This window comes from Euleptes europaea, chromosome 14 (genome assembly GCF_029931775.1).
Source record: "Euleptes europaea isolate rEulEur1 chromosome 14, rEulEur1.hap1, whole genome shotgun sequence".
NCBI classification, from domain to species: Eukaryota; Metazoa; Chordata; class Lepidosauria; order Squamata; family Sphaerodactylidae; genus Euleptes; species Euleptes europaea.
Window position 1 is genome coordinate 31,286,927 of NC_079325.1, and position 27,842 is coordinate 31,314,768.

Below are 27,842 nucleotides of genomic sequence, written 5' to 3' on the forward strand. Positions count from 1 at the left end.
ATCCGAGCTAAAGCTGTTTCTAATCAGGGAACGTAACGTATTTAAATACTAGTTTCTTGTGGGTCAGACTTTTAAAGTTATTTTATGTTATTTTAATGTTTTGTATGGTGGATTGTGATGGCCTTCTGTCGCAGACAATAAACCTGATCACGATCACTAGAGTTACCCCTGATATACTACTTTTGCCATAGGGCACCCGCTTTACCATTTGGTTCTCTCTGTCCCTTAAGTTTTAACATACAACATAGTGGGTGGTCTTTGTTTTTAGTACATCTTCATTTACATTTTATTATTGTTAGCAGCTGCATTTGAGCATTTGGAAAGACAGTATTCAATTTTTTAAAAACCAAATTAAAAGAATAATAACAAGAAGAGCCATGCAAATCACCTCCATTCTGGAAATTCTTCCACTTCAAGATACAGTGCTAAAGGGGCAAGGAATTAACAATCGGTGGTGACAGATGCTGGCAGTTTCCTATGCCCAGGCTTATCAAGTGATACATCCAGTTGCAAGAAAAACCCAGGACATGCAGCCAGCCCTAGTGAAGTGGCTGAAAGGCACATACGGTTTGGCCATCAGCCTCTGAAATACCACAAATACTTACAGCATGGCTATGCCCCAGTGTTTTCCAGCTCTTTCCCCTGCAGCCTGGAAACCGGAGAGCCCAATGAGAGCCACTGTTGGCGTGATGGTCAGGGGCCCAATGTAGCTCAGGAGTGCCCCTGGCAGGCCCAAAAACCCAATCACCACTTCTATCAAAGATGACATGATAATAGCACCTTGGATCTGAACACACAGAGAAAAAAAGAAATAGATGTTAGAATTTTTTTTAATCATGAGGGGATTTTCAAGTGGGTCATAAACTGCAAGTCAAAAGAATTCAGTGACTATGCAAACAATAGTACGTGTCATTCAACGCAGTGCTTAAGCAGCAAGTCTTCCAGGTTAAAGAATATGTGTGATGTTCAGAGGTACATTCTGGGTTCAATAGAGAAGGTTACCAACTTGATCCCTCTTACTGCTTAAGCACATTGCTTAGGTTTAATACCCAACAGGGTTATTAGGCCACTCTGGCAGTTGTGTCTACAGCACATCACACTGTCATACAGGAAGACCTGGGTTCCAAGCTAACCTTTAAAGCTCTGAGATCGAACCGGCAAGGGCTGGTGGCGCCACGGAGGTGATGCTCTTAGCTCCTAGGGGCAGAGTGTATGATGCATTTGGTCACATGTGCTCCTTAGAAGCTGGCATAGAGCAGCGCAGAGGTCTCAGGAGACTGCCAGCCCCCCCTTGGCTGCAGGCCTCTTGGCAGGATGGAGCTACGGTTTGAAGATGGGGAAGAGAGAGGGGATGTTTTAAATTAGGAACAACTGGCAGCCCAAAGCAATGGGATGGGAGAAAAGTTCCATGACACACGTGTGAATCGGGGTCTATGCTTATTTTTCCCCCTGTAATGAGACAACTGCTGTGGGGTCTAAAAGACAAATGGCATTTGTATCTAAAGATTAGATATTAGAGAGGAAGGAGAAACTGAGCAGCTCGGTTAAGGTGTGGTTTTGGAAAAGCTAGCTGCTCTTTCCAACTGTACCTGGCTTTCGGGGGAGGGGGGACATGTGAAAACTAAATATTGATTATTTTTCTGCAAACCAGTTGATTGCACTGCCATCTAAGAACATCCAAGGATTTGAAAATACCTTATTACTCATTTTAACCAGCTGTACATGTTGCAAGATGCAGAACGTCAAGTCTCTGACATGAGACTGCATGGTTTTACCAACATTGTAGTGTAATTCATTGGGATTTGAGGCTTTGTAGCCGCCAATGAACACACAGAAAAGGTTAAAAATCTACACAGTGAAACTGCAGAGAAAGCCACATGCAAAGGGCAGCAAGGAAAGAATGTGACAATTTTAGCAATTCTGGAACAGCTGGGTGTCTAAATGAGAACTGCTCACTGAAGGGAGGACGGCGTATTAAATACACTCTGTAAGTTACCTCTCGTATCCTGGGATACCAGATATGTTCTGTGTGCAGCAGCTCTGTCGTTCCATTTGTAACCGTTATAGCTTGGAGGGGTAAAAAAAACCACTTTTCATTATGGCAACATAAAATTAAATATTTTGAGACAGTCTAATCTTTCCCTCCCCACCTGCTGATTTCTACATTAAAAATCACAGAACAGGAAAAGGACCCAATGGAGCCTTGAGCCCGAAAGCATTACTAGTATGGGCATTCTGCCTAAAACAACTTCAACTTTTCCTTTGAAAACTTCCAAGGAAGGAGTGATTACAGAACTTCAGCGACAGATAAAACGGAATACTAGAATCTGTCTACTTCTGAATACCAGATGCTGGGCACAAGCAATAGGGAAATTCACCCCCTTTGTGCCCTGCTTCTAAGCAGCCAGCTAGAGGCTAGCTGTTGGGAACGGACTGCTGGCAGGCACAGGTAATTCTTACATTCACATTAACTGCTTCTGCAGCTGATTCCATCTACCTTCCAGCAGTTTTAACCCAGCTATTTTGTTGTCTTATTCCAAGTAGATAGGATGAACATTGCTCCCCCTCTTCATTTGGGTCTAATACTATTCTCAGCAGCCTAATCATACAGTCCTCACACTTCCTCACAAGTTCTGTAAGGAAACTCACAACAGGATATTTACTGTGCTAAAGCTGCATTCTTCAAAGACGAACCACAAATGCTGCACATTATGTGATATTAGCGGTTAGTCCTTGAGGAATTCAACTTGAGTGGGTAACCCCAACCAGCACGAAGAAGCACAGAGCCACTTGAGAGCTGCATAGTTTCACAGCACAGATAACTTGACTTTTGTACAGTCTGTCTCCAAATTTGTCACTAATTAATTTGGCTGGCTAGACTAAGCAGCAACCCCCATCTGATGCCCGATGAAGGTTAGAAATGGTCGAAGGAGACGGAACAACGGTTCTTTTCATAAACAAAAAAAGTTCTATATTTACGATTGCTTAATCTCCACATATCTAGACACAGTAGCTCTTCCCCAAGACATGCAGGAATGCAATCATTACAGTTTATCAAGTCAGGCTATTTGACCTATTGTGCAGCAATTAAAGACACAATAATGCATATTCAAGTCTAATCTAGGCCCAGAAAAGTCTGGAGTTCTAAGCAAAAAGGAACAAAACAGGGTCTGCCACCAAAGTATGCAAATCTAATTGTACAGAGAAAATTAGAAAATGTAATCTATTACATCAGATACTTGCTTTGAGGTTCTTCTTTTATCCTTGTATCACCACAGGTTTGAGAAGCAGGGTTTCTACTCCGAGATCACTGTGGAGTGACTGGGATCTATGCTGAGCTAAATACTACCCTTGGTTCTTGTAGGTTATCCGGGCTGTGTAACCGTGGTCTTGGAATTTTCTTTCCTGACGTTTCGCCAGCAACTGTGGCAGGCATCTTCAGAGTAGTAACACTGAAGGACACTGTCCTTCAGTGTTACTACTCTGAAGATGCCTGCCACAGTTGCTGGCGAAACGTCAGGAAAGAAAATTCCAAGACCACGGTTACACAGCCCGGATAACCTACAAGAACCAATGAACTCTGACTGTGAAAGCCTTCGACAATAAATACTACCCTGTTTCTCCTGACCATGTACCAAGTTGAAAATTAGCATCTAGCCAGTTACCAAACGCCCCCCAGGTTAAATGTGTCTTACTTATTAAATTTAGACTTTTTAAAAGCCACCTTTCCATTCATAGAATGCTCAAGGCAACTTGCAGATAACTGTAACATCCAACTGCATTTTAAAAATCAAAACAATTAATACTCAAGGTAAACCTTTAAATTCCCCCCAGGGCGGGGGGATTAGTGGGCGTTCGAGGAACAGCAAGCCAAAAATGCTATTTTTAAGAAAACCCCATGAAATCGTTTCATAGGATTTCAAAGGGCTGCACCATGATTTTAGCAAGCACAAGTTTGCACCTGCAAAAGGGAGTGTTTTCAGGGCGAAAAGGCTTTGGGAGCTGACTAAAGCCAGCCCCACCACTGAGAACAGGGCTTTCTGCTAGCACCAAAGGGGGCACTCTCGGGGGTGGGGGTGGAGATATGCTGCCGGCGATGCTCCGCCGGTGCCCCTGCCTCGCACTGCCCCGCCACTCCCTGGATCTGGCGTAACTGGCCCTGCACCAGCGTTAGTGCCAGTTTCGCATTCACCCCCTCCTTGAGTATTGCTCTGCCCAGACCTTTTGGAACAAGTTAGTTTGTGAATGGAGCTGAAAGGCCTGTAACAATTACAGCAGTCAGACCTGTCTGAGGGAGTTCTATGGCTAAGGGCTGGCAGCTATACACAAGCCTCTATATTATAACAGGAGACATGAATGAGACTGCTTGGGAAATGCTCAATTTCCCAACAGAGCAAAAAAAAGTTGGGGGGGGGGGACATTTCCTGGGTAACACACAAAAAGTCAGTTATTAAATAAAGATCAGAAAGATAATATGACTGGAAACATCTTCAAGAAATGCTTAGCTGCTTACAGGAAACTCCTTCTCATAGGATGACGCTTACTATGGCGCTGTTGAGTGACATCTGAACCAGAATGTCACAATGTGTAATGCTGGACTTGAACAACAGCTCAATACTGGGCTTTAGAGAAATCATGTATTAACGCCTCAGTTGCCTGCTGTAAAACAGGAGCAAGAGCTTTGCTCACAGGGATGTTGCATGGAAGCTAAAGCAATAACCTTAACACACTTTGCATATAGTAATGAACTACCATCTGTTCAGCAGTTTAAGCACAACTGACTTTAATATTCATTTGTAATTTTTGGGGAACCTGACAAATATTTGGATTACAAGAGAGGTTCAAAACCACCAACACCAAGACATCTCAAGTCATCAAAGCTTGATAATTATGCATTAAAACATTATTCTACTCTATACCTTAACAGGTCTTTGTTACATTCCGGAATGAAAAAGGAAAACCCAAACAATCACATGACTTTTTAGGCTCTTTTAACGCCATCCCATAATTTCCACCCCTATGGAATACTGTTCTGTTTTTTTCAAACTGCAGCACTTTCAGGAAAGGCCAACAAATAAATAAATAAATAAAACCCTTGCAACTCAAGCTCCTTACAGGACAGCTTTGATTGTGAAAGTGCAGTCAGTCTTAAAATTGACTGCAATACAACCTCTTCTAAAGCAAGAGATTTGTTCCCAGCCTCCAGTCAACCACGTGTGCCAGTTCTTTTCCAGAAGTACTTCTGCACTACTTGACTTGTTTACCTTGTTATATCAATACAGCTAACATCAACGGGTGCCAGAAAAAGAATTGATATACACAATAGTGTCTACCAGGTAGATATCAGGCTCCTGCTGTCTAAACTTGCCCAAATGCATTCAGATTACTGCAGTTTGCAAAGGACAGTAGGAGCCTCTGTTCTGTGGAAATAAGATGGGCTTTCACAGTCAAAACGGTAAAAGTAAACATTTTATAGAAAATGCCACCAAACGACTGGAGCGAATTTAGCCACAGTATGTTGATGAGTAGCGGACACACCTCTTGCAGGATAGAAATGACTGGTACAGAACTATTTTGGTGGGTGGGGGATGTCCATTTTGCTTTTCCAACAAACAAACAATGCTCAGGAGCAGGGCTGCCCCTGCCTGCCAGGGTCAAGCCCAAGCTGCTCTGGCAGGTTGTGATGAGGCTCAGCATGGGGGTCTTTCTAGCCTGGAGGTAAGTCCGCAAGAATTCCAGATACTTCTGAAATCCAGCACAATCTTAATAAAACAATCAGACTAACAATGTAATCCTATGCAGAGTTATGCCCATCTAAGCCCATTAATTTCCAAAGGGACAACTTTCATCCATTTCAACTCCAACTTTAAATTAAATACAGGGTTCAACACTTTTGTTTACCTCTAAAAGAAAACAAAAAACAAAATTTTGCGGTACCTCAAAGATCAACCAATTTATTATGACATAAGCTGCTGTGGACTAAAAGGCTCTAGTTCACCACAGTTTATGCCATAATGAATCCATTCGTTTTTAAGGTGTCACAAGGCAGAGCAAAAGAAAAAGAAAAAATACCAGACTAACATGATTACTCTTCTGGAGTCTGCCTACCTGTGTTGTTGCATTTCCACTTGTCCAAGGACAGAATCGCTCTGGCTGGAGCCAAGAATGCAAAAGCACTGGCTTGAAATAAAGGTAACCTAAGGGAAGCAAGACGAAGAAAAATATTTTCCTGACAATGTCATAATCTTTACATAAATCTTTTTTGTGGGTATGAGGAAAAGGATAAAACAGTGGGGTGGATCCAACCATCCTCTAAGTAGCCTCTCTCCAGCATAAGGAGCCTTCCTCCAACAGAACAGACACAAGTGGGGGGAAGGCTGCAAACCTGAGCCTTAAGGAAAGGTAAGGTATAACTATTTTAACAGATACATAAGTAAACAAACTTTGCTCAGTGGTATAGTAGGCTGGGGATAAGAACCATTTTAGTATTTGATTCAGGCAAGTACTAGAAATGGCAATAGTGCCACTGAGTTAAAGTAAACGGAATGAGGAAGGAATTCCAGTTCCAGCTCATCTTCAGAATAACTTGGTGGACAAGCCATTATTACAATTCCCCTCCCTACCCACCCAGCAAAGTGGGAACAGTTATGGATAATCCCAAATGCATTCCAGGAAGTACATTGACAGTCTTACTTTGATAGATGGGGAAGATGAGAAGTAGAATCAAAACACCAATTCAGACCATTTGGTCATCCTGCCACTGTCTCTAAGGAAGCACTCCTTGTCTTCACTTCTCTGCACCTAGCCCTCCACTTGCCTATGACAATAATTTTGGTGAAGAGTGCAAAACTCCTTTAGCCTACTTGTGAACTGGTCAAAAATCTTCTTGAAAGAAATTCTGAATCCATACCCCAAGTTCTGGCTGGCCCAGAGATGGAACACCCAAACCAGAGGGAAACCCCATAAATAAGGAAGCCTGAGGGGCAGGTTTTTGTTCAAGATTTGTGGCCTGTTCAAGACACATACAAGGCATGTTCAGGCAACTTAGGTCTCCAGCAACTCCTTGGACAAGCCTCAGTCAGCTTTCCAAAAAGAGGTGCACTCAAAACCCATCCCTACGGAGAAGGATGCTTAAGTACTAAAAGTAGACCCAGCTAGCAATTGTATTTTCTTTTGTTTTACCAGAACTCTGTAATAATAATTCCATCTGTCTATAGATTGTTCCCAAATATCAGTGTATGCTTAGTGAATAAACCTTTTTAAAAAACCAATGACTGGTTTTGGGGAAGAGAACTATTGGGGACCCAAAAATTTAGCCTTCTTGGAAGGAAAAGGTGCTGAAACGGACAGCACACACAGAGAAAAGGGAAGATGGGAAAAGGCAAGGTTCTTCCCTCCCCCAAGCACACGTGTAAGCAGAGGGGCTAACCAGAAGCAGCCTCGATCTGTACTGGTACTGATTCAAACCCAGTAAGATCTTTTGGTGGTAGCAGTTAGTAAGGTATATTGAGGTCAGAAAGTCCTGAATCATGGGGCGGCTGGATGATTGGGGTTCTAGGAGTTAGAGTATGTATCCGGAATATTATAAACTGCATTTGCAATAAACCACAGTTTATAATCTATGACCTCACCAGGGTGTTTCTAAATGTAAATGTACATGAGGTCCGAAGGCGAATTTTGTAACACACATTGCTTTGGCAAAATATCCCTTATGTTTTTGTTATATACATGCTTGCACAGGAGGTAAGCTGCAAGCCTGGTTTTTGGAAGAGCGACCCACAGACTACCCACTTTTACATATCATACAGGTAAGGACAACGCAAAAGCCTTTAGCAAAGAAAGTAGCTTTGTTGATACAAATTACAGGAACACTGAATTGTGTCTAACGTCTAACACAGGAACAATCTGAACTTTATTCCTAGTAAAAACAAAGCAGAGATACACAGAGTGGATGATTCAATCTCATGGGTGTTTTGTTGGCCAACGTGTTGCGCCTGTGGCAAAGTTAGTGGTAAACTGCTGCACTTCTCCCTCACGTACACATTATTCTACCTTTCTAAAAGTCCCCTAATTAAACTGATGCAATTAAAAACATTATTGAAAAATGAAATCACATTATGAGTGTTCAGAAAAGATTTCCAGATTGCTATTTCATCCACATCAAATAAAAAAATGATTTGTTTCATTGTTACCCACCAGTTAAACTAAACCATTCAGTATATGAGCTCAATTGTCAATTCAATTTATTACGATCATTGACCAGCAAAGCAGATATACAAAAGGATTAACATTGATTAAAAAGATTAAATATAGCAATTGCTTCTCGGCCTTTTGGCTAAGATCAAGTGCAGTATACGAGCTCATTTATTGGAATCATCAAGGCTGATACCCACAGGCATTCTATAGGACTGTGTACCTGTTTCTATTGCTGCAAATTCTTTCAGGAGACATTAGAAAGATCAGGCTTAACAATTGCATTTCTTCCTTTTTCAAAAGGCTGGATCCACCGATCCACATGAGAAAACAAAGAAAGTCACAGATCTCCCCCACCCACCCATACACCACACAGTCCCCTTATTCCTGGAGAAAGTTAATTCCAAGAGTTGTGTGACTTGTGTGGACCAACAGTCATACAGGTCAGCGGGCCGCAGTGAGGATGCTGAGGGGGGGTGAAATTGCCCCTCCTGTCTCTTAACTCTGCTGACAGAAGAAGGACAAGGGAATGATTTTGCCCCCTTTTCCCATCTCACTGCTGCCCATGAATCTATGTGGCTATTACTTCATATGGTCCCAACAACCCTAGGAATCAACTTTCACAGGGTTAGAAGGAACTGCTGGGGAGGAGGGCGAAGCTGGGAAGACCTCTTATCCTTGCATGAGCAGAGTACTAGATCCAACCCAAACAGTTCAATCATGCATCAGAAATCCTGAACAGTCATCATAACACTGTGGCCATTGCCTGCATACGTCTGCCCACACAAAAATAAAACAAACCCCATTTGCTTACTTTGTTACTTGATCACCCAATAGATCTGTATAACTTCACAAATGGAATTCGATAAAAGTTTAGAGCTCATATATTATTAAATAAGATTTCATATAAGGCTTTCTATGATGGGATACACTTTGAGCTTTAAAAAAGAAAAATCTGAAACAAAGTACATGAAATTTCAGCACGGTAGTACTTCCACTATTGCATGTATTGAGTTCAAATAATTAAGAAGAGCAATCCTTAACGTTTATTTGAACCCACTAAAATACAGATTATTATGGTTCACATTCTGTTATAGCCTGGTATTATCAGCTACTTGGTGAAACTATCACCACAGTTCTGTGACATGGAACAATTTCAGGTATGTACTGAAGCTTTCTAAACCATGTGAGTTACTCCTCTGGATTCTTAAAGACTTTGGATTAATAAACAGCCTGTTTTTTTTAGAATCAGAATGGCTACTAGATTGCTAAAACTTCTCCAAGAAATGACTGAATCTAGTATTAAAGTGTTTTTGTCCTGGTGAAATTTGATCTCTTAAGTGCTTAATCATTTCATTTAAAGAGAAAAAGAAGAGAATAAAGAGCATTCCAAGAGCATGTTGTGGATGCATATGACATGCCCCTCCATGGTGGTCTTAACACTAATCATGAATGAAGAAGTTTAAGTGACATTGTTAACTTTATTGGGAAGTGCTAGCTGTTAAGACCCATGATTAGTACCAAAACACAAATAATGCCATATCATGGGAGGGAGGAAGCCACACACAAGAAAAGAGGAAAAGTAGATGCTTGCGGCAGGCAGCTGGAGCAGGATGGACTGGGAAATAATAGCAGAACTGTGAGGGCTGTTAGGGAAAGCGGTAGCAGGAATTGAGGGAATAGTGTAATTATACGTTCTAGCCTAGAACAAGCAAAGACCCCCATGAGAGGAGACAAGTTGGTGCAGAAACAAAAAACACTGGCCAAGGGGAGCCTGATTAGTGAAAGGAATATTCCAGAGTGTATCACTGCAACAATAAAGAAATACTTATGTGAACATGGACTTCGTTCACTTGATTCACTACAGTTAATGAAGAACAGGAAGCTTGTTACTCTTGGTATCATGTAGTGTGAACTGAACAAGGCATAAGACTTGGACTCTTTTCTGATTGCCTTGAATATGGTTCACGATTACACCACTACATATGTTGCTTTTCCTATTAGTTTCCTTTTATATTTGTATCTTTTATTTGTAGAAAGGGTGACATGGCTCCATAACCAAAAAAGTAATTCAAGAATACCGTATTGTCCGGCGTATAAGACGACCCCCAACTTTTCCAGTTAAAATATAGAGTTTGAGATATACTCCTCCGCAGCCGAGGCCCGCCCCTCGCGCACTCCCCTGCCGCCCCCCTTCGCTCGCCTTTTGCTCAAGGGCCGGGAGCTGAGCCGGGCCGGGGGGAGGCGGCGCCTGTTCCTGGAAGAGCCCCGCCTGGGGAGTTGGTCATATTCTTTGCCGCGCTGCAAGAGCGGAGCCAGACGCACCAACGCGCAGGCGGGGAGGGAGGGAGGCAGGGGGGGCCGAGGAGGAGGAGTGCGCAGCCTGCCCGCCCGCATTCGCTCAGCCCCGAACCACCCTCAGTCTGGGCTGGAGCGCAGCGCGGCTGCAGTTGCGATGCCGGAGCGAGTGGGAAGCCAGGAGGCGGAGAAGGATGCGGGGAGAGCGGCCGTCCCAGCCCCGGCCAGCCGGCCGCCAGCCTGCCTTGCGCCGCCGCCGGAGCGCGGCTGAGCGCTTCCCTCTGTGCGCCCCGGCGCGCCTGGCTCCGACTCCCAGCAGGGCAGCGAGCACCCTCGCCGGGCTCGCCTCCCCTCCCTCCTCCGGCGGACATGGACAGAGCGGAGGCGGCTCCCCAGGCAGATTCTCCAGTCCGGCTTGGAAGTTTCAGCACCCGCCCTATAAGACGACCCCCGGAGTATAAGACGACCCCCGACTTTTGAGAAGTTTTTCCTGGGTTAAAAAGTCGTCTTATATGCCAGACAATACGGTAGTTTACTCTCTTTTGGGACAACGTCTAAGAGAGCAATCCTAAACAGAATCCTACTCAGGTTTAATTCAATGGGGCTTACTTCCAGGAAAGTGTAAATGTACTAACATTGAGTTTACTTCAACCAGCTTTTCCACTGATGAGAAAGGGAAGAGGGGGTTCCTTTTGACCATGAAAAAGTCTATGCTGGGAATCAGTCTGCATGGACAAAAGTCATGTGTGTTGGGGGCTTTAAGAAGGAGGGGAGTAGCATTCAACCCAATATGTCCAGCTTTTCTAAAAGTGGCACTATGTCCCAGGACGGGCCTCCAAGCAGCCCGCCCAGCCGCTTCTCTTACCGGTGTGGAGAGGTTGGGGGACATCAGGAGCGGCGCGGAAAGAGCCACAGAAGATCGGGGGGCTGCAAACCGCAGGCACCGCAGATGGCGGAGGAGGAGCTGATAACGCTGCCACCTCGCCTGAAGCGGCAGCGAAGCTATCGGGCCCAGCACTAGCCCAAACAACGCTCCTGGAAGCACCCCGCCCCACCGCACAGCTGAGAGTTGGGAGAGTGCAGGCGAGGCAGAAGCGAGTGAGCAGACCGGCCAACACGTGCTGGGTGGAAGCCAGGGCCTCTCAGCTCTTATACAGACTTCCAGGGGGTGGGACAGGGGCGGGGTCTCTCTGGCCTGAAGGGGATTTAAGGCCAGAAGAGATCAACAGCTGGGGAGGAGAGAAGCAGGCTGTCTAAGGGTGTGGAACCTGAGACAACCTGGCTACAACCGAAGGAGAGGAAAGCTCTGACTCTCCATCGGATTGGTCTGAGGCTGAAGAGACTCCTTTGGCCCAGACCTCCTCCAGGGGAGAAACCCAGAAAGGCCCGGGGCCCCCGTGACACCCTTCTAATGTATATTCCTTACCAAGACCAGCCAAGACACTTCAGAAGCAGCAGTATCCACATCCAGCACAATCACAACTACAGTAAATTATGCCAACGATGTTTATCTTGTCACTGTTACTCCACAGATGCATCCCTACTTTTTTCCATAATGGAATACATTCTATATAAATAATTTGAACAGCACTCTGTTGGAATAGAGTTAAGGGTGTGGCTTCTGGGGATTGGTTGGGGGTGACTAAAACAGGGAAGTCAGTTTCAGAGGGTAGGCATGAAGGTCTACAGTAGGAGAGCTAAATTCGAGTCCGGTAACACCCAAGAGACCAACAAGATTTTGGGGTACAAGCTTTTGAGAGTCAAAATTGGTATCTTACTAAGGGAGCTTTGACTCTCAACAACTTATACCATGAAAATCTTGTTGGTCTTTGAAGGAAGTCATTGGCAGAGCTTACATGTCTCATTAAGGGCCTTTCCCCTCACAGTATGAGAACCGTTTTGCATAACTCTGACCCAAGATGTTCTTAAGATTTGGTTCATTTTAAATTACAACTAACACAGAACAAAATCTTTCAAAAGGATGCCACAATAAGTTTGCTAGTAATAACAAATTATTTTCTGAGAATTCTAGCTGACAATTCCACACCTTGATCTTTGATAAACGAAACAGCATTTTTGACATGTGAAAAGAAAATGAAGGACAAAGCATTTTCCCTCAAAGATAAGTGAGAGGACAATGTTTCTTTCAGAAAGCACACCCTTTGAAGCAAAATATTAAAAGGGTGTAGCACATGGTTTGGGGGTTCTTCAGGAGAATTTTTTCCCAACCATCTTAACTGATTTGTTTAAACAGATCTGCCTGCCTTATCCTACTGAGCAACTATCTGCATATGAACATTTTGTTTCATGAAGAAATATACTGAATACTTTATTGTTTTTGAAGGGAAGATTTAATGTTATTTGGAAAAATGTGAACCATGGAAGAAGATAACTGCTTAATGCAAAGAATTTCACATTTTTTTACCTGGTTCCATGTAGGAGGAATATAATATGGGTGTTTCCTATATCTGACCCTTGTGCAGCAACGCAAAGATTTTAAAATCCCTTAACATTTATTCTCAAGTACAGAACAATACACATTAGGGAGAAAATTTAGTTATTTCAAGCTAATATTTTGAATTGCAGCCAGGCAGAAAAACATTTTTGAAATCAGACCACATCCTACCCATCCCATCCTAATTAGGTTGTTAATATGCCACAAATGAATAGAGTCATAAGAATATTCTGGTGGGGTAGTTATTTTTGTGGATGTTTTTTAAAATGGTGTACTAACTTTTGAAGTGTTAACCACAGTTTGGAAAGTGTTTAGAGAAAGAAAGATATACATCTTCAAAACAGCTATCAAACATTCTTCTTAGACTCACCGGCACCCAAAAGTTGTTTGTAACAAAGTTGTGATTCCTACACAGAAAAATATGGTCCCAATCAGCTGGCTGGTTGCCCACTGGTCAAATCCCACACACATGGCATCTGCTAGTAAGAAGGGCACTGCTATTGTACCACTGAAACAGGTCAGGTAGTGCTGCAAATATAAAAAGAGCAATCTTGTTTACAGTCAACATAATTTTCTCCCATTTGCTTGTTATTAGAACTGATCACTGAGCAGTTTTCCAAAGCAGTGATTTTTAAAAAAACTGTACACCCTGATCATGTTAAGACTACGTTCAATTATTGATTTATCACCCATAAGTTAATTTATGTCCATATTTTGCATCCAAATTCTAAAACCCTTCACGAGGAAAAATTATCATTCTTCAAAGTTACTATAATTTAATGACAGGTTCTTGATAATGTACAAGGGCAATAATGGATTTTTATTCCATTCCGTTTCAAACAATTTTTTAAAAGAATTGTTCTTAAACTGTACACAAGTCATCCAGTGAGTCAAAGAGAATGCTGGAACTCAAGGCAAAGCAAACAGAAAAGACAGCAGCTAAGCATTGTACACAAAAAAAGGGGTTATCACGGACGCTGGGGAAGAGCCACAGCTCAGTGATTGAATACATGTTTTACATCCCAGTCATCAGTCTTTGCTATATCCAGTAAGAAGGATCTTGGGCAGCAGGGAAGACTGACAGTCAATTGTAAACTAGAACGACCAGTGCCGACTGTATAAGTCAGCTTTACATTCTCATATTAACTTACATTTATAAATAGCTTACAGCAGCCTCACTGGTACTGCACAAACACTTTGGAAAGGTGTTCTAAAAAGTGAAGGCACAATTACAAAGTAATACATAACTCTTAATTTACCTCACCTTTGATTAGTTTGATACTTAGGATCTCTTCTACCCACACAAGGTTCTCTTCATCAGAGCAGTTCAAAATACTTTTAGATCCCAAGGCAGAAAATCCAAATAGCACCCCAATTCCTCCAGTTCCCAGGGCAAGGGAGCAGAAGGTTATCCTGCACCAGTCCTACTGAAACAAATGTTTGCAAAATTTCTTTTGTTTCAAAGGGTCTCGTGAAGGAAGTTCTCCTGCATAAGCTCCATTGATGGGTTAAAGCCATCTTCCACTCTGTCAGCTTTAAGGATGCCCAAAATCTTACTTTATCTCATTGTGGGGCCATGTCTGATTCTTGGGCAAAACCTGGGGCTATGGAATGCGTAACACCAGCTATCGGTATAACAGAGTATATGGCTTACATTTATAATTTTGGCACTAAATGCACCTAGAAACAGGCTGCATTGGGGATTTTTTTGAAACCTGAATCCTTTCACACACAGTGCAGATACTTCTCATTTAAGCAGCAGGCACAAAAGCTTCCCTGCCTTCCCTGGTTCCAGGAGCAGAACAGGGGGGAAAGTGCTCAGGCTTCAGTATACCTATACTTTGTTGCTACAGTGAACCGACATGAAAGCAGAACTGACTTCTCATCTTCCCAACAACACATTTTGGTAATTAAGATCAGTAAACGAGAACTGAAGATAAGTGGTATTTATAGTCCAACATCTGCACTGCAATCTTTCATTTCTGTGCCAGGTGCCTGTTTTAGTCCTCCTTTCCTGCTGAGTAACATTTAAAAGAATTAAGACTTCTGTACCTTTGTCATTATATGTTTCTAAATGTACCTGTAAGCCCAAGAATATGCAGAGGTACCAGGGAGGAACATCCTCTATTGTGTATATCATGTCCGTTCTTTGTGCATCTAAGCTTCCACTGCTGTCCAACGTCTCTGCCAGAGAACTCTGTTGGGGAAAAATAAATCAATAACCATTTAATGTTGGAGAGGAAGCGACTCAGATTCAGCGTGCTATGCAACTTGGTTTCCAGGGTGCCTTTGACGAGGTCTCTGTTCTTTCCAATATACATAGTGTCAATATACATAGCTAAAAAATAAATGCTTTTAACATTCAAAATGATCAGCTGCACTGAATGCGTAATTCTCTCTCCCTCTTTCATATAACCATTTCTTGCCTTTTCATATAAGCAGGCCTTTATTTCTATGCTTGTGATATAATCATGGAAGATTATGCCAAAAGGAAGATTACGATGACCTATTGGATTACACAGAAGAGGAGGAGATGGCAAGGATCACCAAGCCACACAAGTCAATAAGGGACAAACAGCTAAAATTGTATAAGAGACTCAGATTTCACAATATAGAACAGTGATTCTGCTTACTAATGTGGTTTTTTCAATATTGCTGAATGAGGATCAAGACAGACTTAAATTGGGGTTCCTTTAGAGGCAGAAGAGTGTAAAATCTGACTACACACTACACAGGAGAGATCAACCCTTTGTGAAAAAGAAAACTGGGGGTCCAAGCATTGTTTTCTTAAGGGAAAAAGTAAGTTTCTACCTCTCATCATGGCAGAAATGTTTCAGAGCTGGAAAGTAAAAATACCAGCAATCAAGTATCAAGCATTTAATGAAAGGAAAGGAAACACAGCTACATAGCTAGCTGAACTGTGTATATTTCAAGATATTTTCAATGAGTTCATCAATACCATTCTTTCATAGTAAACCAAGAGCTGCCAATTGTAGTTCAGCTGCTTATAAATTCATAGGAACAATTAGCAAATGTATAAAAGATTGGCAACCACTATCTTTTGGAGTGGGAAGAAATGAGTAAGAGAGGGAGAAAAAAGTTTTAGACAGGACAGACATACAGTGAAGGCAAAAATAATGTGTAAGAAAAAAGTAAAAGTGGGTTCCCTACTGCAGGGTGGGGTTAAAGATGAGCCCTTCCTTAGATCTGTAGGCTAATGCAGTTGATCTGAACAAGCTAATTCTTTGAAGAAAGCCTTGCCACAGAAGCATTTTTAAACCCTTAGAAATGAAGAGCCAACTAAAATAAAATCATTTTAAAAGTAGGAAAGTCTTAGGGAAACAAAAAAATCCACTTAATACTTTTTGTTGGCAACAACACTCAGAAACAAGGACATACTTGATTTTCCCATGGCAAATCTTGCAGGAAGAAAGGTTTATAACAGATTAGGTGCTGACCTAATCCATACTTTGCTTCAAAGAAAACAACCTTGATGAGAACCTCATGACTGCTTGAGATGCAAAACTATGTAGGGTGAATTTTCTACCTCTGTTAGACCCACTTCTCAACGCACCAATCTTGTGTTTAGGATCAGGGTAAATAATGAAAAGTCAAGCAACAGATATTACTGATTTACTGGTAAGGCATATAAAAGATGCTACAAGAATTCCAATAATTATGTAAAAGGCAACCAACAGACAGTTCTCGGCTTTAAGAACACATTTTTAAACTCTTCCTGTGGCTCTGGCTATTTTGGTCATGGCAAGTCAAGCTTTTGCAAGGACATGTTTGAAACTGCCAGAAGTGCACATGGAATTACTGCATTCAAAGGACAAGGCATGTGGGATTGTGCCTGACTGCACTAATGTCACAGTTCTCAAAGGAGAAGGAGGATTGTAGGTAACCTTGGGGGTGCACAACCTGCATTAGGAAAGCAGCTGCTCCTCTCTGTCTCTGTACTGCAAGAGCATTACCACTCATTGCATGCAGCTTTTTCTTGCCTTGGGACACAGACACTGAAATCAAGGTTGACGCTGGGAGAAAGGGAAACTCCTCTTTGGAGTTTCTGTCTGTCTGTCTCTCTCTTAACTACCCTGCCATCTCAGAGGATCTCCTTTTGCACAATGAAGCAAACACAGGTGCGGTTTGAGTGCAGACTTTTGAGTAGGAGGCCACAGCTCTGCTGGAAGCTGTTCCAACTTCCAAAGGATTAAACACTCTGAGCAGAGTTTAGGATTGAGTGAAGTCAGAAAGGCCAATATTATGTGGACACGTTACTCAGAGTTATTTTTCATTTGGATTGGCTTATTCTGGAAAAGGCTCAGCACTTAGCTCCTGCGCATGCTGAGTGGGTTTCAAGGTTACAGAGTCTTCAGGTACAGGGAGAAGACTGAAAGCAAGCATCACACCAGCAGGGATTCTTTGCATGGATTTCTAGCCTGCCTCCTATTAGGAAACAAAGAGAGCAAACATGCCAAACACAGATCAAAATAATAAAAAAGCTCCATTAAAAACTACCCTCCACCCCATAACCATTAGGTGGCAAAAGCCAATCTAAATAAAATTTCTTACAATACTTTCAGGAGATTTTAGTGAGTCTCTGTCATCCTGGAACAGTATTCAACTATGGGAATCGAAAGATTGCCAAAGAGAGAGTAGGACTACACATGGCCCATGACCTGACTTAGGGTCCATGATGGAGGAACCCAAGTAACAAAAGTTACATGAAAAAGGGGCAATGGTTTTTACATTGGATTTCAGCACTATTAACCACCTCAATATGGACGAGCCCAAAAGCTCTGAATATCTACCTTCTGCCCTAACCAGGACACACACAAACAAAATTTGGGCAGGATGAATTCATGCTGCTGCTTAAAAACAGTCCTATCATCAGGCAGTCTACAAGGAGCCTCCTTTAAGTACAGTCAGTATGGTGTAACGGATAGGATTGAGATCTGGGTGACCCTGTTCCATTGTAAGAATGATACTGTAACCCACCATAACCCATTAGAAAAGGGTCCAGAAATAATTTTTCCACTACCAGAGGCATGTAGCCAGCACTGAAACATCAGCCCCATGATCAGGGGATGTGTGTTTGACTGTTTTGTGTTATGAGTCAAGGACTGGAGAACAAGCAAAAATATTACTTTAGGCAGATTAGTCAGTCAAAATATATGCTTTGGAATCTGCAGCCTAGTAACCCAGTTGTATAACTTTATCCTATTAGTTACACATGCTGCCATTACTTAATCCCTTTATGATTGTAGAAGGCAGCAATCTCAGAAGTAATCTAGGTGGTCCAATGCTGGCATAGCTTTCCTTCCAACTCCCTGGCTGCCAAAATTAATCCCTGAAACAAAGGTGGCATTAGGAATAAAAGTGCTCAGGCATTTTGCCTTCCTGAATAAGCTTAATGTTCACAGATGGACTATGAAAAAAAATGGTTTCCTGCAACTAGACAATTGCTGATATTGTAAGACTGAATATCAGTTTGTTTACCTCAGCACATCCAATCATGTCAAATGTAATATAATCCCACAGATCCACTAGTATATTATTATGGCTGATAGCATGAAAAATATCTAGTTCAGTCCTTCCAATTTGTGTTTTTAGTCTAAGAATGACCTATATTCAAGTCAAACAACCTATATTTAAGTCTCTTTGTATGCAGTAATGATCATCTCAACCGGGAAAGGACACAGCGTTAACACTAAATTAGCTGCAAAGTAATTTTTCAGATCATCTGGATTGTGGTTAACGTCTAATACTCAAGGGGCTTTTACACACTCGCATTTCTCGTGGGAATCCTGAAAATCTCAGCTGCTGTTTAAAGATTGTTCCTGCATGATTCTTTATTGAAGGACGTTGGAAAATATAATGGCAAAAAACTGTTAAGTAGTTCAGAAAAAAAATGAACTTGATGAAATGACATTTGCTTTCATTTTATATCCCCCATCCTTGTTGAAACATTTTCAACTCTGCAAAAAGATAAATATGGAATGAACGTGCAAATTCAGCACATTCACAAAAAAACTACATGAGCAGCATAATTCATTCTGCCAGCACAGTTTGGGGAATATCTGTGAGTATTTTACTAGCTTCTATCATATCTAGAGACTTGGCCTTGGCGCCTTAAGAAAAGGCAGGGATGATGTCAGGAATTGCAGGGGAAACAAGCCAGGAGAAATGCCAAACCTCAGGAAAGAAAGGGCAGGAAGAACTAAGGGCTTAGATAGTGTTAGGCACCACTATGGCTAAAGTAGTTAAGTCATAGCAGACAGCAAATATGAATACGAGGCAAGACTCTCACCGCATCAGGAGGAGAAAGACTTACAAAGTAGGCATGAGGCAGCTTCCAAGCATGAGCATCAAGGGAGATCCCATGAGATAGACAGCTGTATGTTACAGCACCCTCCCATGCAATCATGCACGCACACTCTTCCTGCTGCTTTTAAACCTCACTCTTCAACTCTGTTGATTAAAAGTCTGATTGGAAATGGGGCAATGGTGCCACCATGCTTTCTTATATTTACTGTGTTTTAATTTTCTCTTACTGTTAACTGCCTTGAATACTTGCTTGTGGATAGAGCAGTGGAAGTTAAATGTGAACACTGTGTCAAGGTGGTACTACCAATTTCTACGGTTATCATTCAATAAATATTACCTTCTGTCGTTGATACACTCCATATAGCAAGGAAACTCTATCTGTGACAGCAGGTGTTTCACGGAAATTTCACACTATCATGTGACAATTGCTGTTTCATACAACTAACATGGTTATGTGAATCAGCTTTACCAATTAAAACCCTTCAACAATCCAGGTCCACATTAGTGGGAAACCATTTTTCTTTTTGATCAAAAATCTAGTAACCCAAGTTAAGGACCCCCCTCCCCAAAAAAAACCCTATGCTACTCAACCTGAACCACTGCGACAAAGCAGAGTATAAAATTCAGAGATGCATCTTTGTAACTGAAAGCTCTGCTATTCAGCTGTTACTCCATCTCAATTCTCTAAGCCAATGGTGCTCGCTCTGCCGCTCATGGAGAGCCACATTCGCAATTACCTTCAACTGAAAGAGCTACATGACTATTGTGTGCTCGGTGCACTATCCTGCCAAACATATACATGCAATAATATATGATGCATATTCATATTAAATATATAACTCTAACCTTTTAGATTACCAGAGGACCTCTGAGCATGCAGAGATGACTCTCCCCACTACTGTTGAGTCTTAGCCATCCCTTGTGTATCTGGAGTGAAGGGAAAGGATTCCCTCTTGGCCTTCCTGCTCTCTCAACACAAGGCACAGTAGGTCAGGGGAGAGAGTGTAACTACCAAGGAACCTAGGAGACAGCTGGCTGTGGAGAAAAGGAAGTAAAATCACTACCACCCCACTAGGGTCAGCTTGCTTGCTCTTTGCCCAAGTGGTTGCCATAGTGATGGTTTTACTTCCACTTTTCTGTGGCCAGGTTGCTGTCCTCCCGATGTAAAGTATAATCTCTGGCTGAGATGAGAGTGCAGAGACTGCAGAGAATGGGGGATTGCTGGAGAGGACGGGTCCTTTGCTTCCATCCCAGGCAACAAGGCCCATAGCTCAGCAAGGGCTGCAGCTTAATCATTTCTCCAGTCTCTTCAGCATTTCAAGGTGAGAACCACCTACCAGTCAGAAGCCCTACTGGGCAATGGCTTTGCCCTCTGTCCTAAATAATGGGGCAGGTGGCACTTGGGGAACAGTGCTCAGTAGAGCTGCATATAGCACGTCAAAGAGCCACATGTGTGCTCTAAGCCCTTCCCCATCATCTTCACATACTCATTCACCCATGTATTGCTCTCATATGTCCTTAAATGGCCCCTCTGACAAAAAACAAGTGACCAGCTGAGGGTACTTTCAGAGTCACAGGAGCACCCTGAGTTGAACAAGTCAGGAGAGTTAATTTGGTTAAGACATCTCCAATTATACTTTACACTGTTAAGATACCTTTTCAGCAATTCCATTTTCTGTAGTATATATTGCCATAAGCTCTGTATCTTCTGTGTCTTGATCACCACTAGATGTTGCGCCACCATTTATTACAACCTAAAAAAAAGAGAAGGAATGTATTATTCTACATCTATGGACATGTCTCTTTTAGAATGACAATATACATTATAATAAAAAGTAAACAACATTTCAATATACTGATGATTTGCCAAACTGGGGTTAAACTATACAAAGTCAGTCACTGGAAGACCACAGAAGGGAATGGTTGACCATCTTGTAGCTTTCAGCTGGTACAACTGATGCCTATGGGTGTGGTAATATAATTAAGTAAAAAGCATTATTTTTTTGCTGTCAAGACACAGCTCACTATGGCAACCCAATACGGTTTTCAAGGCAAGAGACATTCAGAGGTGGTTTGTCATCATTGCCTGCCTCTGTGTAGTGACCCTGGTTTTTCTTGGTGGTCTTCCATCCAAATACTGACCAGGGCCAATCCTGCTTAGCTTCCAAGATCTGACGGAATCAGGCTAGCCTAGGCTACCCAGGTCAGGGCAAATAAAAAGCATACATACACATTATTTGCTATTGCTGCTTGTACAGTAAATGGCATCTGGATAACAATGCCTTTGTGAAGAAGCCTATTACTTATTACGCTAGCTAAATCTTGGCATGTAGGATCAGGCTAGCATGTCTGTAGCTAGCAAAGCCATGCTTCTAAACTGAGAAGGGTAAATGTCAAACAAAATTACCTTAAGTTTATTACAATATTTCTAAGTGGTTTTGTACCTGTGACATTAAAGGTCAAAATATGTATTATTATTTACTTTATAGTCTTTCTCAGAGACTCAAGGTGATTACAAAATATAAAAATCAATTCAAACAAAGATGTCCAATAAACAGTGCGGTACAAAATATAAAAATCAATTCAAACAAAAATGTCCAATAAACAGTGCGGTACAACTAGAATTTCAGAACTGGAAAGCAATGCAAACAAAGAAAAACTGTCTAAAGCCTGACATACCATAAAAAAGAAAGTAGAATACAAAGACAGAAGGCAATGCAGTAAAAGGAAGGTGATAACATTATCCTCAAGACTGCATGCAATAACCACCACCCCTTATCTAGTCAACTGCACTCCCTAAGATAAAAGCAGGTTCATTTGAATAATCCAGTCACTGAACAGAACATTTGTGCCTGTTTTCTTTTCAAGAGAAGTAATTCATCAGGAGTTCTCAATTTCATTTTTCAACCATGGAACTATTTTCTCTTCAACTCCCACCGTCCCTTTCAACAGATTCAATTTAACATTGCAACTTTTAAACAAACAAGCCAAGCAACTGTATAGATTTCAGAGGAAACACGTAAACCTTGGATGGAATGTGACTGAACTCTACAAACAGGGCAACACTGAAAATTTCAGTATTTGGGTCACTGAGGGAAATTACATATAGAGGGCTCTGCTCCCTCATTGAGATCCTGCCAATATTAGCCATCTACAGATAAATCACTGCCCCCTACAAAAGGAAACAGAGTGGGGCCAGCTGTGCTGCAGAGGGATCTTGCTGCAGGTTGACAAGTAATTTTAAAGCAGCTGAATTTGCATCTGGGAAAGCCCTTCAATAATACAATACCATTTTAAGGTTCAACTGTTAAAGCCGAAATAGACCTTTTACTTCACCTATGCTTATACTGTGCCATCCAAATAGCCCTGCCAATACCACAGGAGAGCAACTGAGTATTTTACTTACCGGTAATGTGAAGAAAGCAGGATGCTTCGGTTCATCCTCGTATTTGCCCTCTGTTGGGCTTCCCGTTTCTACAGATTTAGAAGTAGTGTTCTTGCCAATCCCCATTGTTTCCCAAAATGCTCAGGAAACTCACGCAGTTACTAAAGTTGGCAGTTCAGGAGATGGAGTTTTCAAGAAAAAGGATAACACCTCCAACACCTCAGAAGAGCATCACGGGCATTCACACTGCATCATTAGGTCCTGCAAGTAATCGTGGCTTCTATGGTATCTAGAAATGGAAAAGACAAACCAATGAAGCGTTTTTGCTGTTTGATTCTACAAGAGACAGATACAATACTCAGTTATTAACCTCAGTGCAAGTCAAGGTTACAGCAAGTTAATTATATTAAAACCTTCTCCCAGTTAGCAACTTTTACCCACAGAACACAGTCACTTGTTGTCTATCCCCGCCCTTCACAACACAGCTGGAAAATCCAAATAACCTATTTTGATGCTAGCGACAGGAATCCAAAATATTTCTTCAGCCGTATACAGGAGTAATGCCTAGATGCACAAATACCTCTTTTTCTGTAGCTTTCAGCGTAAACCCTTAGAATTCACTTTAAATAAAATAATGACTGCGAGTGTGACTAAACGGAACATTTCCCCCCCTCTTTCTTTTTCTCCTCCCTCTTTTAACTTTCTCATAGTTGAAGTTAGATTGTAAGCTCTTCAAGGACAAAGGGGCTAATCAAGAGTCGTAAACTCTTCAAGGACAAAGGGGCTAATCAAGAGTAGAAAGCTGGATTCAGATAAGCAGTCAGTCCAACCCTGGGATGATTGAAATTAAAACTGTCTATAGGTGGCCTGAGGGGGGGGGGAATGAACAAGGATGACTCAATTCTCAGGCAAAGTCAGAAGATGGAAACAAATGATCCATTTGTTAATATTACCATACAGAACAATGTGGCAGACGCTAAGTTCATCACGTGCTGCCCTGAATATTCTTAATTATGAAATAAAAATTTTGAAAGTCAAATATTAAGAGAAAGGAACTATGCGGTTAAGCTTTGGTGTGATGAAAAATGCTGTAATTTCAGACTGATGAAACAGAATACCTCATCAAATCAGAAGAAGCTCACATGAGCCAAAAAACAAACGATAACCAACAACAAAAACCAGACAAGACCTGATACATTTTGCAAGAAAAAGTCCTTTGCATAAAGGTACATTTATACAGCCTATATGGAGAGTTTTACAAGTATCATAAGCCAGAGAGAGAGAGACAGAGAGAGAGACAGAGAGACAGAGAGAGAGAGAGAGAGACAGAGACAGAGACAGAGAGAGACAGAGACAGAGAGAGAGAGAGACAGAGACACAGAGAGAGAGAGAGAGAGACAGAGACAGAGACAGAGACACAGAGAGAGAGACAGAGACACACACAGAGAGAGAGAGAGAGAGAGAGAGAGAGAGAGAGAGAGAGAGAGAGAGAGAGAGAGAGAGAGAGAGAGAGAGAGAGAGAGAGAGAGAGAGATTTCAACAATCAAAATATTCCAAATTGTTCCAGTGGCTAAGCAGCACTTCAGGGTGTGCATTCTGATTCAGCTGCTGTGCTTGAGCTACACACTTTAAGTTCACACAATTGTTTTTTTTTAATCACCCCAAAACCTCTTACAATAAAATGCCCCATAAAGAACCACTCCTTCCACAACTATGTCCAGATAGTCTCCCTGTATTGATAACTCAGTTTACACTGCCTCTTCTGTCTTATTCAGGCATGACCAGGTAAGCACAGTTCCCTCTGCTACTAAATAGATCTCTATCTAATAATAGCACCATTTTATATTCACTGAGGTTAGAACACTAATGTGAGGCCTGCCAGTCTTTCAATAAACTTAACAGGAGGTTAATATTGAAGCCTAGTGTTTGCTATTAAGACACTAAAGATGTATTCCTCTAAAACCTTGAGGGGGGTTGACTGTCCATTAATGCAGCTATCGCTGTAGGTAATAAAGAATACCTATTCTATTTTCAGAAGTAAGATGCTCGATTCTAAGGGAGCCCACCTGTGGGCCAGTTGGGGAAAAATTGCTTTCCTAGAGCATCACAAAGCTGTTAAAAAAAAAAACAGGGTTAGGGAACAGGGAGAAAACAAAGCAGAAATGGAAGCAGGGTAGAAAGGTCACAGTATCACCATTCTAAGACCATGGCTTGCAACTAATGTTTAATAATGGGAAAATTTTGAACTGAGCAAAGGCTAAAAAGGTCAATACCACTGAATTCATTCAGTGGATTAAACCGCACACAGGTTGAGACACAGGCAATGTCTTTGTGTCCCATGTGAGCCAAAATGCAGGCAGCAGGACTAAGTGGTTGTGGAGCAAAACGGAGCCTTGATTACTTACCGTGAAGGCTCCTTCTCTCCTGAGGCGAAGGCGTCTTGATCTGTGGGTTATTTCCTTGCATTATCAGGGTAGACAGGACCAATTTTCTAACTTCCTGTCTCCCCTTGGCGGGAAATAGCCTGCAAGACCTCAGTTACAGTCTTGCCTAACTACTATGAAGGGAATGAAACTCACTCAACAAAACAAGTCAGAAAATACTGACATCAACAATGGAACAATAACCAAAGGATATATGGTAAATTTCCATAAGGCTTGCAATTGGCAGCCCTGGAATATGCAAACCATGTCTCTTGACCTAGACGAGAAGGTTCAGACCATAGTAGGTGTCTAGGGAGGGCAAGACGCCTTCGCCTCAGGAGAGAAGGAGCCTTCACGGTAAGTAATCAAGGCTTCATTCTCCTCTGAGGCTCAGGCGTCTTGATCTGTGGGACCTACAAGAGCTCCCATGTGGGTGGGTTACAAACTTTCTTCGGCCACCTGTTGTAATACCCTACGGCCGAAGGCCGCTTGAGCAGAGGCCCACGTGTTTACTCTGTAATGCTTAATAAAGGTTGACACAGATGCCCATGTGGCTGCACGGCAAATCTCTACCGGGGCCTGTCTGTCAAATGCCGCTATGTTGGCCCAACTGCGTAATGAGTGAGCAGTGATGTCCTCGGGGGCAGGGACACCCAAGACCCTATAAGCCTCTAGTATGCAAAGTTTGAGGGTGCAGCTAATTGCTGCGACCGACGTTCTCTTTCCCATATTAGGATTGTTAATCCTGATGAACATGAAATCTGACTGCCTAAGGTCAGCCGTTCTGTCTATGAAAATACGTATTACCCTACACAGGTCAAGCGTATGCCAGGAAAGTTCCTTGGGACAGGAGGGTTTTGGGCAAAAGGATGGCAAGTTAATCTCTTGCCACCTATGGAAGCTAGAATTGACCGTTGGGGTAAAGGTGGGGTCAGGTATCAAAACCACCTTGTCTTTATGAAAAACGCAGAGACCCTTACGTATAGACAGGGCCCTGAGTTCAGAAACACGTTGTGCCGAGGTGATGGAGATCAGGAACAATACCTTCATGCGAAGGTATTTCAAGGATACTGTTCGGAGGGGCTCAAACGGTGGTTTGGTGAGTGCACTGAGCACCAGGTTGAGGTTCCATGAAGGAAAACGGTGGGTGACCGGAGTCTGAGTCTCAGTTACCCCTTTTAGAAAGGCAATGATGTGTTGATGCCTGGATGTCGGGACCCCATCTAACACTGGAATGACAGTGGAAAGTGCAGCAATCTGTCTCCGTAGTGTGGGGGCGGAGAGCTTAAGCTGCAGTCCCTCCTGAGGGAACTCACGAACTTTGTGTATGCCCGGGTAAAGGGGGTCAACCTTTTTCCTTCTAGCCCAGCAGACGAAGGCCTTCCATGAAGTGTTAGAATACCAGTATGGTAGACATGACGCCTTTGGAATATCCCCTATCTAGTAAGGATCTCCGCTCAATGCCAAGCGGTCAAACAGAACCATTGAGGGTCTGTGTGGACTAGGTGACCTTGGCGAAGAGTTCCCCATTGCGATGGAATTCTCCAGGGTTCAGGGATCACAATCGCGTCCGTTGGGAGAGTCGGGCTCCTTTTGGGCGGATTGGACCAGCCCTGCGTGGTAATCGGCGACCGACAGAAGATCATCCTCCCTATCTAAAATGGCGTCCACCATCTTGGGACCTCCAGAGAGAAAAAACTCCGGGGGAGAAGGCACACGCAAGGACAAGTGGGAGGGAGGACGGGAATAATACAAAGGGTAGGTTAGACTTACTGACAAACAGAAAGGACAATCTAAGTAGAGCTAGCTAATGCCTAAGGCAGAAATCAAGCACAGAGCTATTCCTGCGACCTGCTTCCCCTATCTGAGGCAGGACAGAACTGGGGTTTTGCAGGCTATTTCCCGCCAAGGGGAGATAGGAAGTTAGAAAATGGGTCTTGCCTACCCTGATGATGCAAGGAAATAACCCACAGATCAAGACGCCTAAGCCTCAGAGGAGAACAGACAGATGCCCAAAAATCTGTAACTATTCCAGGTAAAGTAGGTGTGGGGAAATGGGAGTGTTAAAGATCCCATTACATTTGTATCAGTGTGAATGGCTGAAGTATACAGGAAACATGCTTACAGGAAACCCTTCAATCCATATAACTATAGTCTTGTATGTTATGACAATTTTGCCCTCAGATTTTTGCCATCCCTTGCAATGAGGAACAACACAGTTGAATACATCCCTTCCCTCCATGACCAGTAGTCACCAACCTCTGTTGTTTGCTCTAAAACCTTCATCCTGGAGAAACTTAAAAGTTAACAGAAGCACAGCAAGTTTCTAGGAAAATAAGTGCAATAGCCAGAAACGGCAATGAGAAAACGCTTTATTCAAAAGGGACAATAAAGTGATTGTGAAACATGTACACACAAAAGTCTAAAACCCATATTCATTGGCCAGCCTGTGGCATTTGCAGCTGAATTCTTGAGGTGAAAGGCAGTGAATAGCCATTGAGAATCACCAGGAGAAAAAAAATCCCTTTACAATCTCATGAAAAAAAATCCCTTTATGATCTCATGACTACTAAGAACATATGGACTGTTTTCCCGTTCTCTAAAAACCTTGCCAAGCAAGAATGGTTAATTAAAAATTAGGGGTTTGCTTACAGGTTAGGACTACGCAAGGAAGGAAGATAGGATGAATAAATATTTTTCAAAACTGAGAAGTCCCCTCCAAGACCTCTGGAGCTACCACACTCAAGACCAGCAATTTGTG

The 27,842-nt window shown here is 42.4% G+C and overlaps 1 protein-coding gene across 1 annotated transcript in view; it reads right to left on the reverse strand.

Annotated features, from left to right (window-relative positions):
* SLC23A2 (solute carrier family 23 member 2) overlaps positions 1 to 22,830 on the reverse strand; it is a 45,426-nt gene extending 22,596 nt beyond the window's left edge. Inside the window, exons 1-7 of the mRNA XM_056860284.1 lie at positions 22,680 to 22,830; positions 20,929 to 21,027; positions 15,027 to 15,143; positions 13,317 to 13,474; positions 6,109 to 6,197; positions 1,997 to 2,067; positions 606 to 787 (exon numbers count right to left, since the gene is read on the reverse strand). Of these exons, the coding sequence (XP_056716262.1) occupies positions 606 to 787; positions 1,997 to 2,067; positions 6,109 to 6,197; positions 13,317 to 13,474; positions 15,027 to 15,143; positions 20,929 to 21,027; positions 22,680 to 22,784 (821 nt within the window). The 5' untranslated portion in view covers positions 22,785 to 22,830. The remainder of the gene's footprint in view (positions 1 to 605; positions 788 to 1,996; positions 2,068 to 6,108; positions 6,198 to 13,316; positions 13,475 to 15,026; positions 15,144 to 20,928; positions 21,028 to 22,679) is intronic.
* Between the last annotated feature and the right edge of the window lie 5,012 nt (positions 22,831 to 27,842).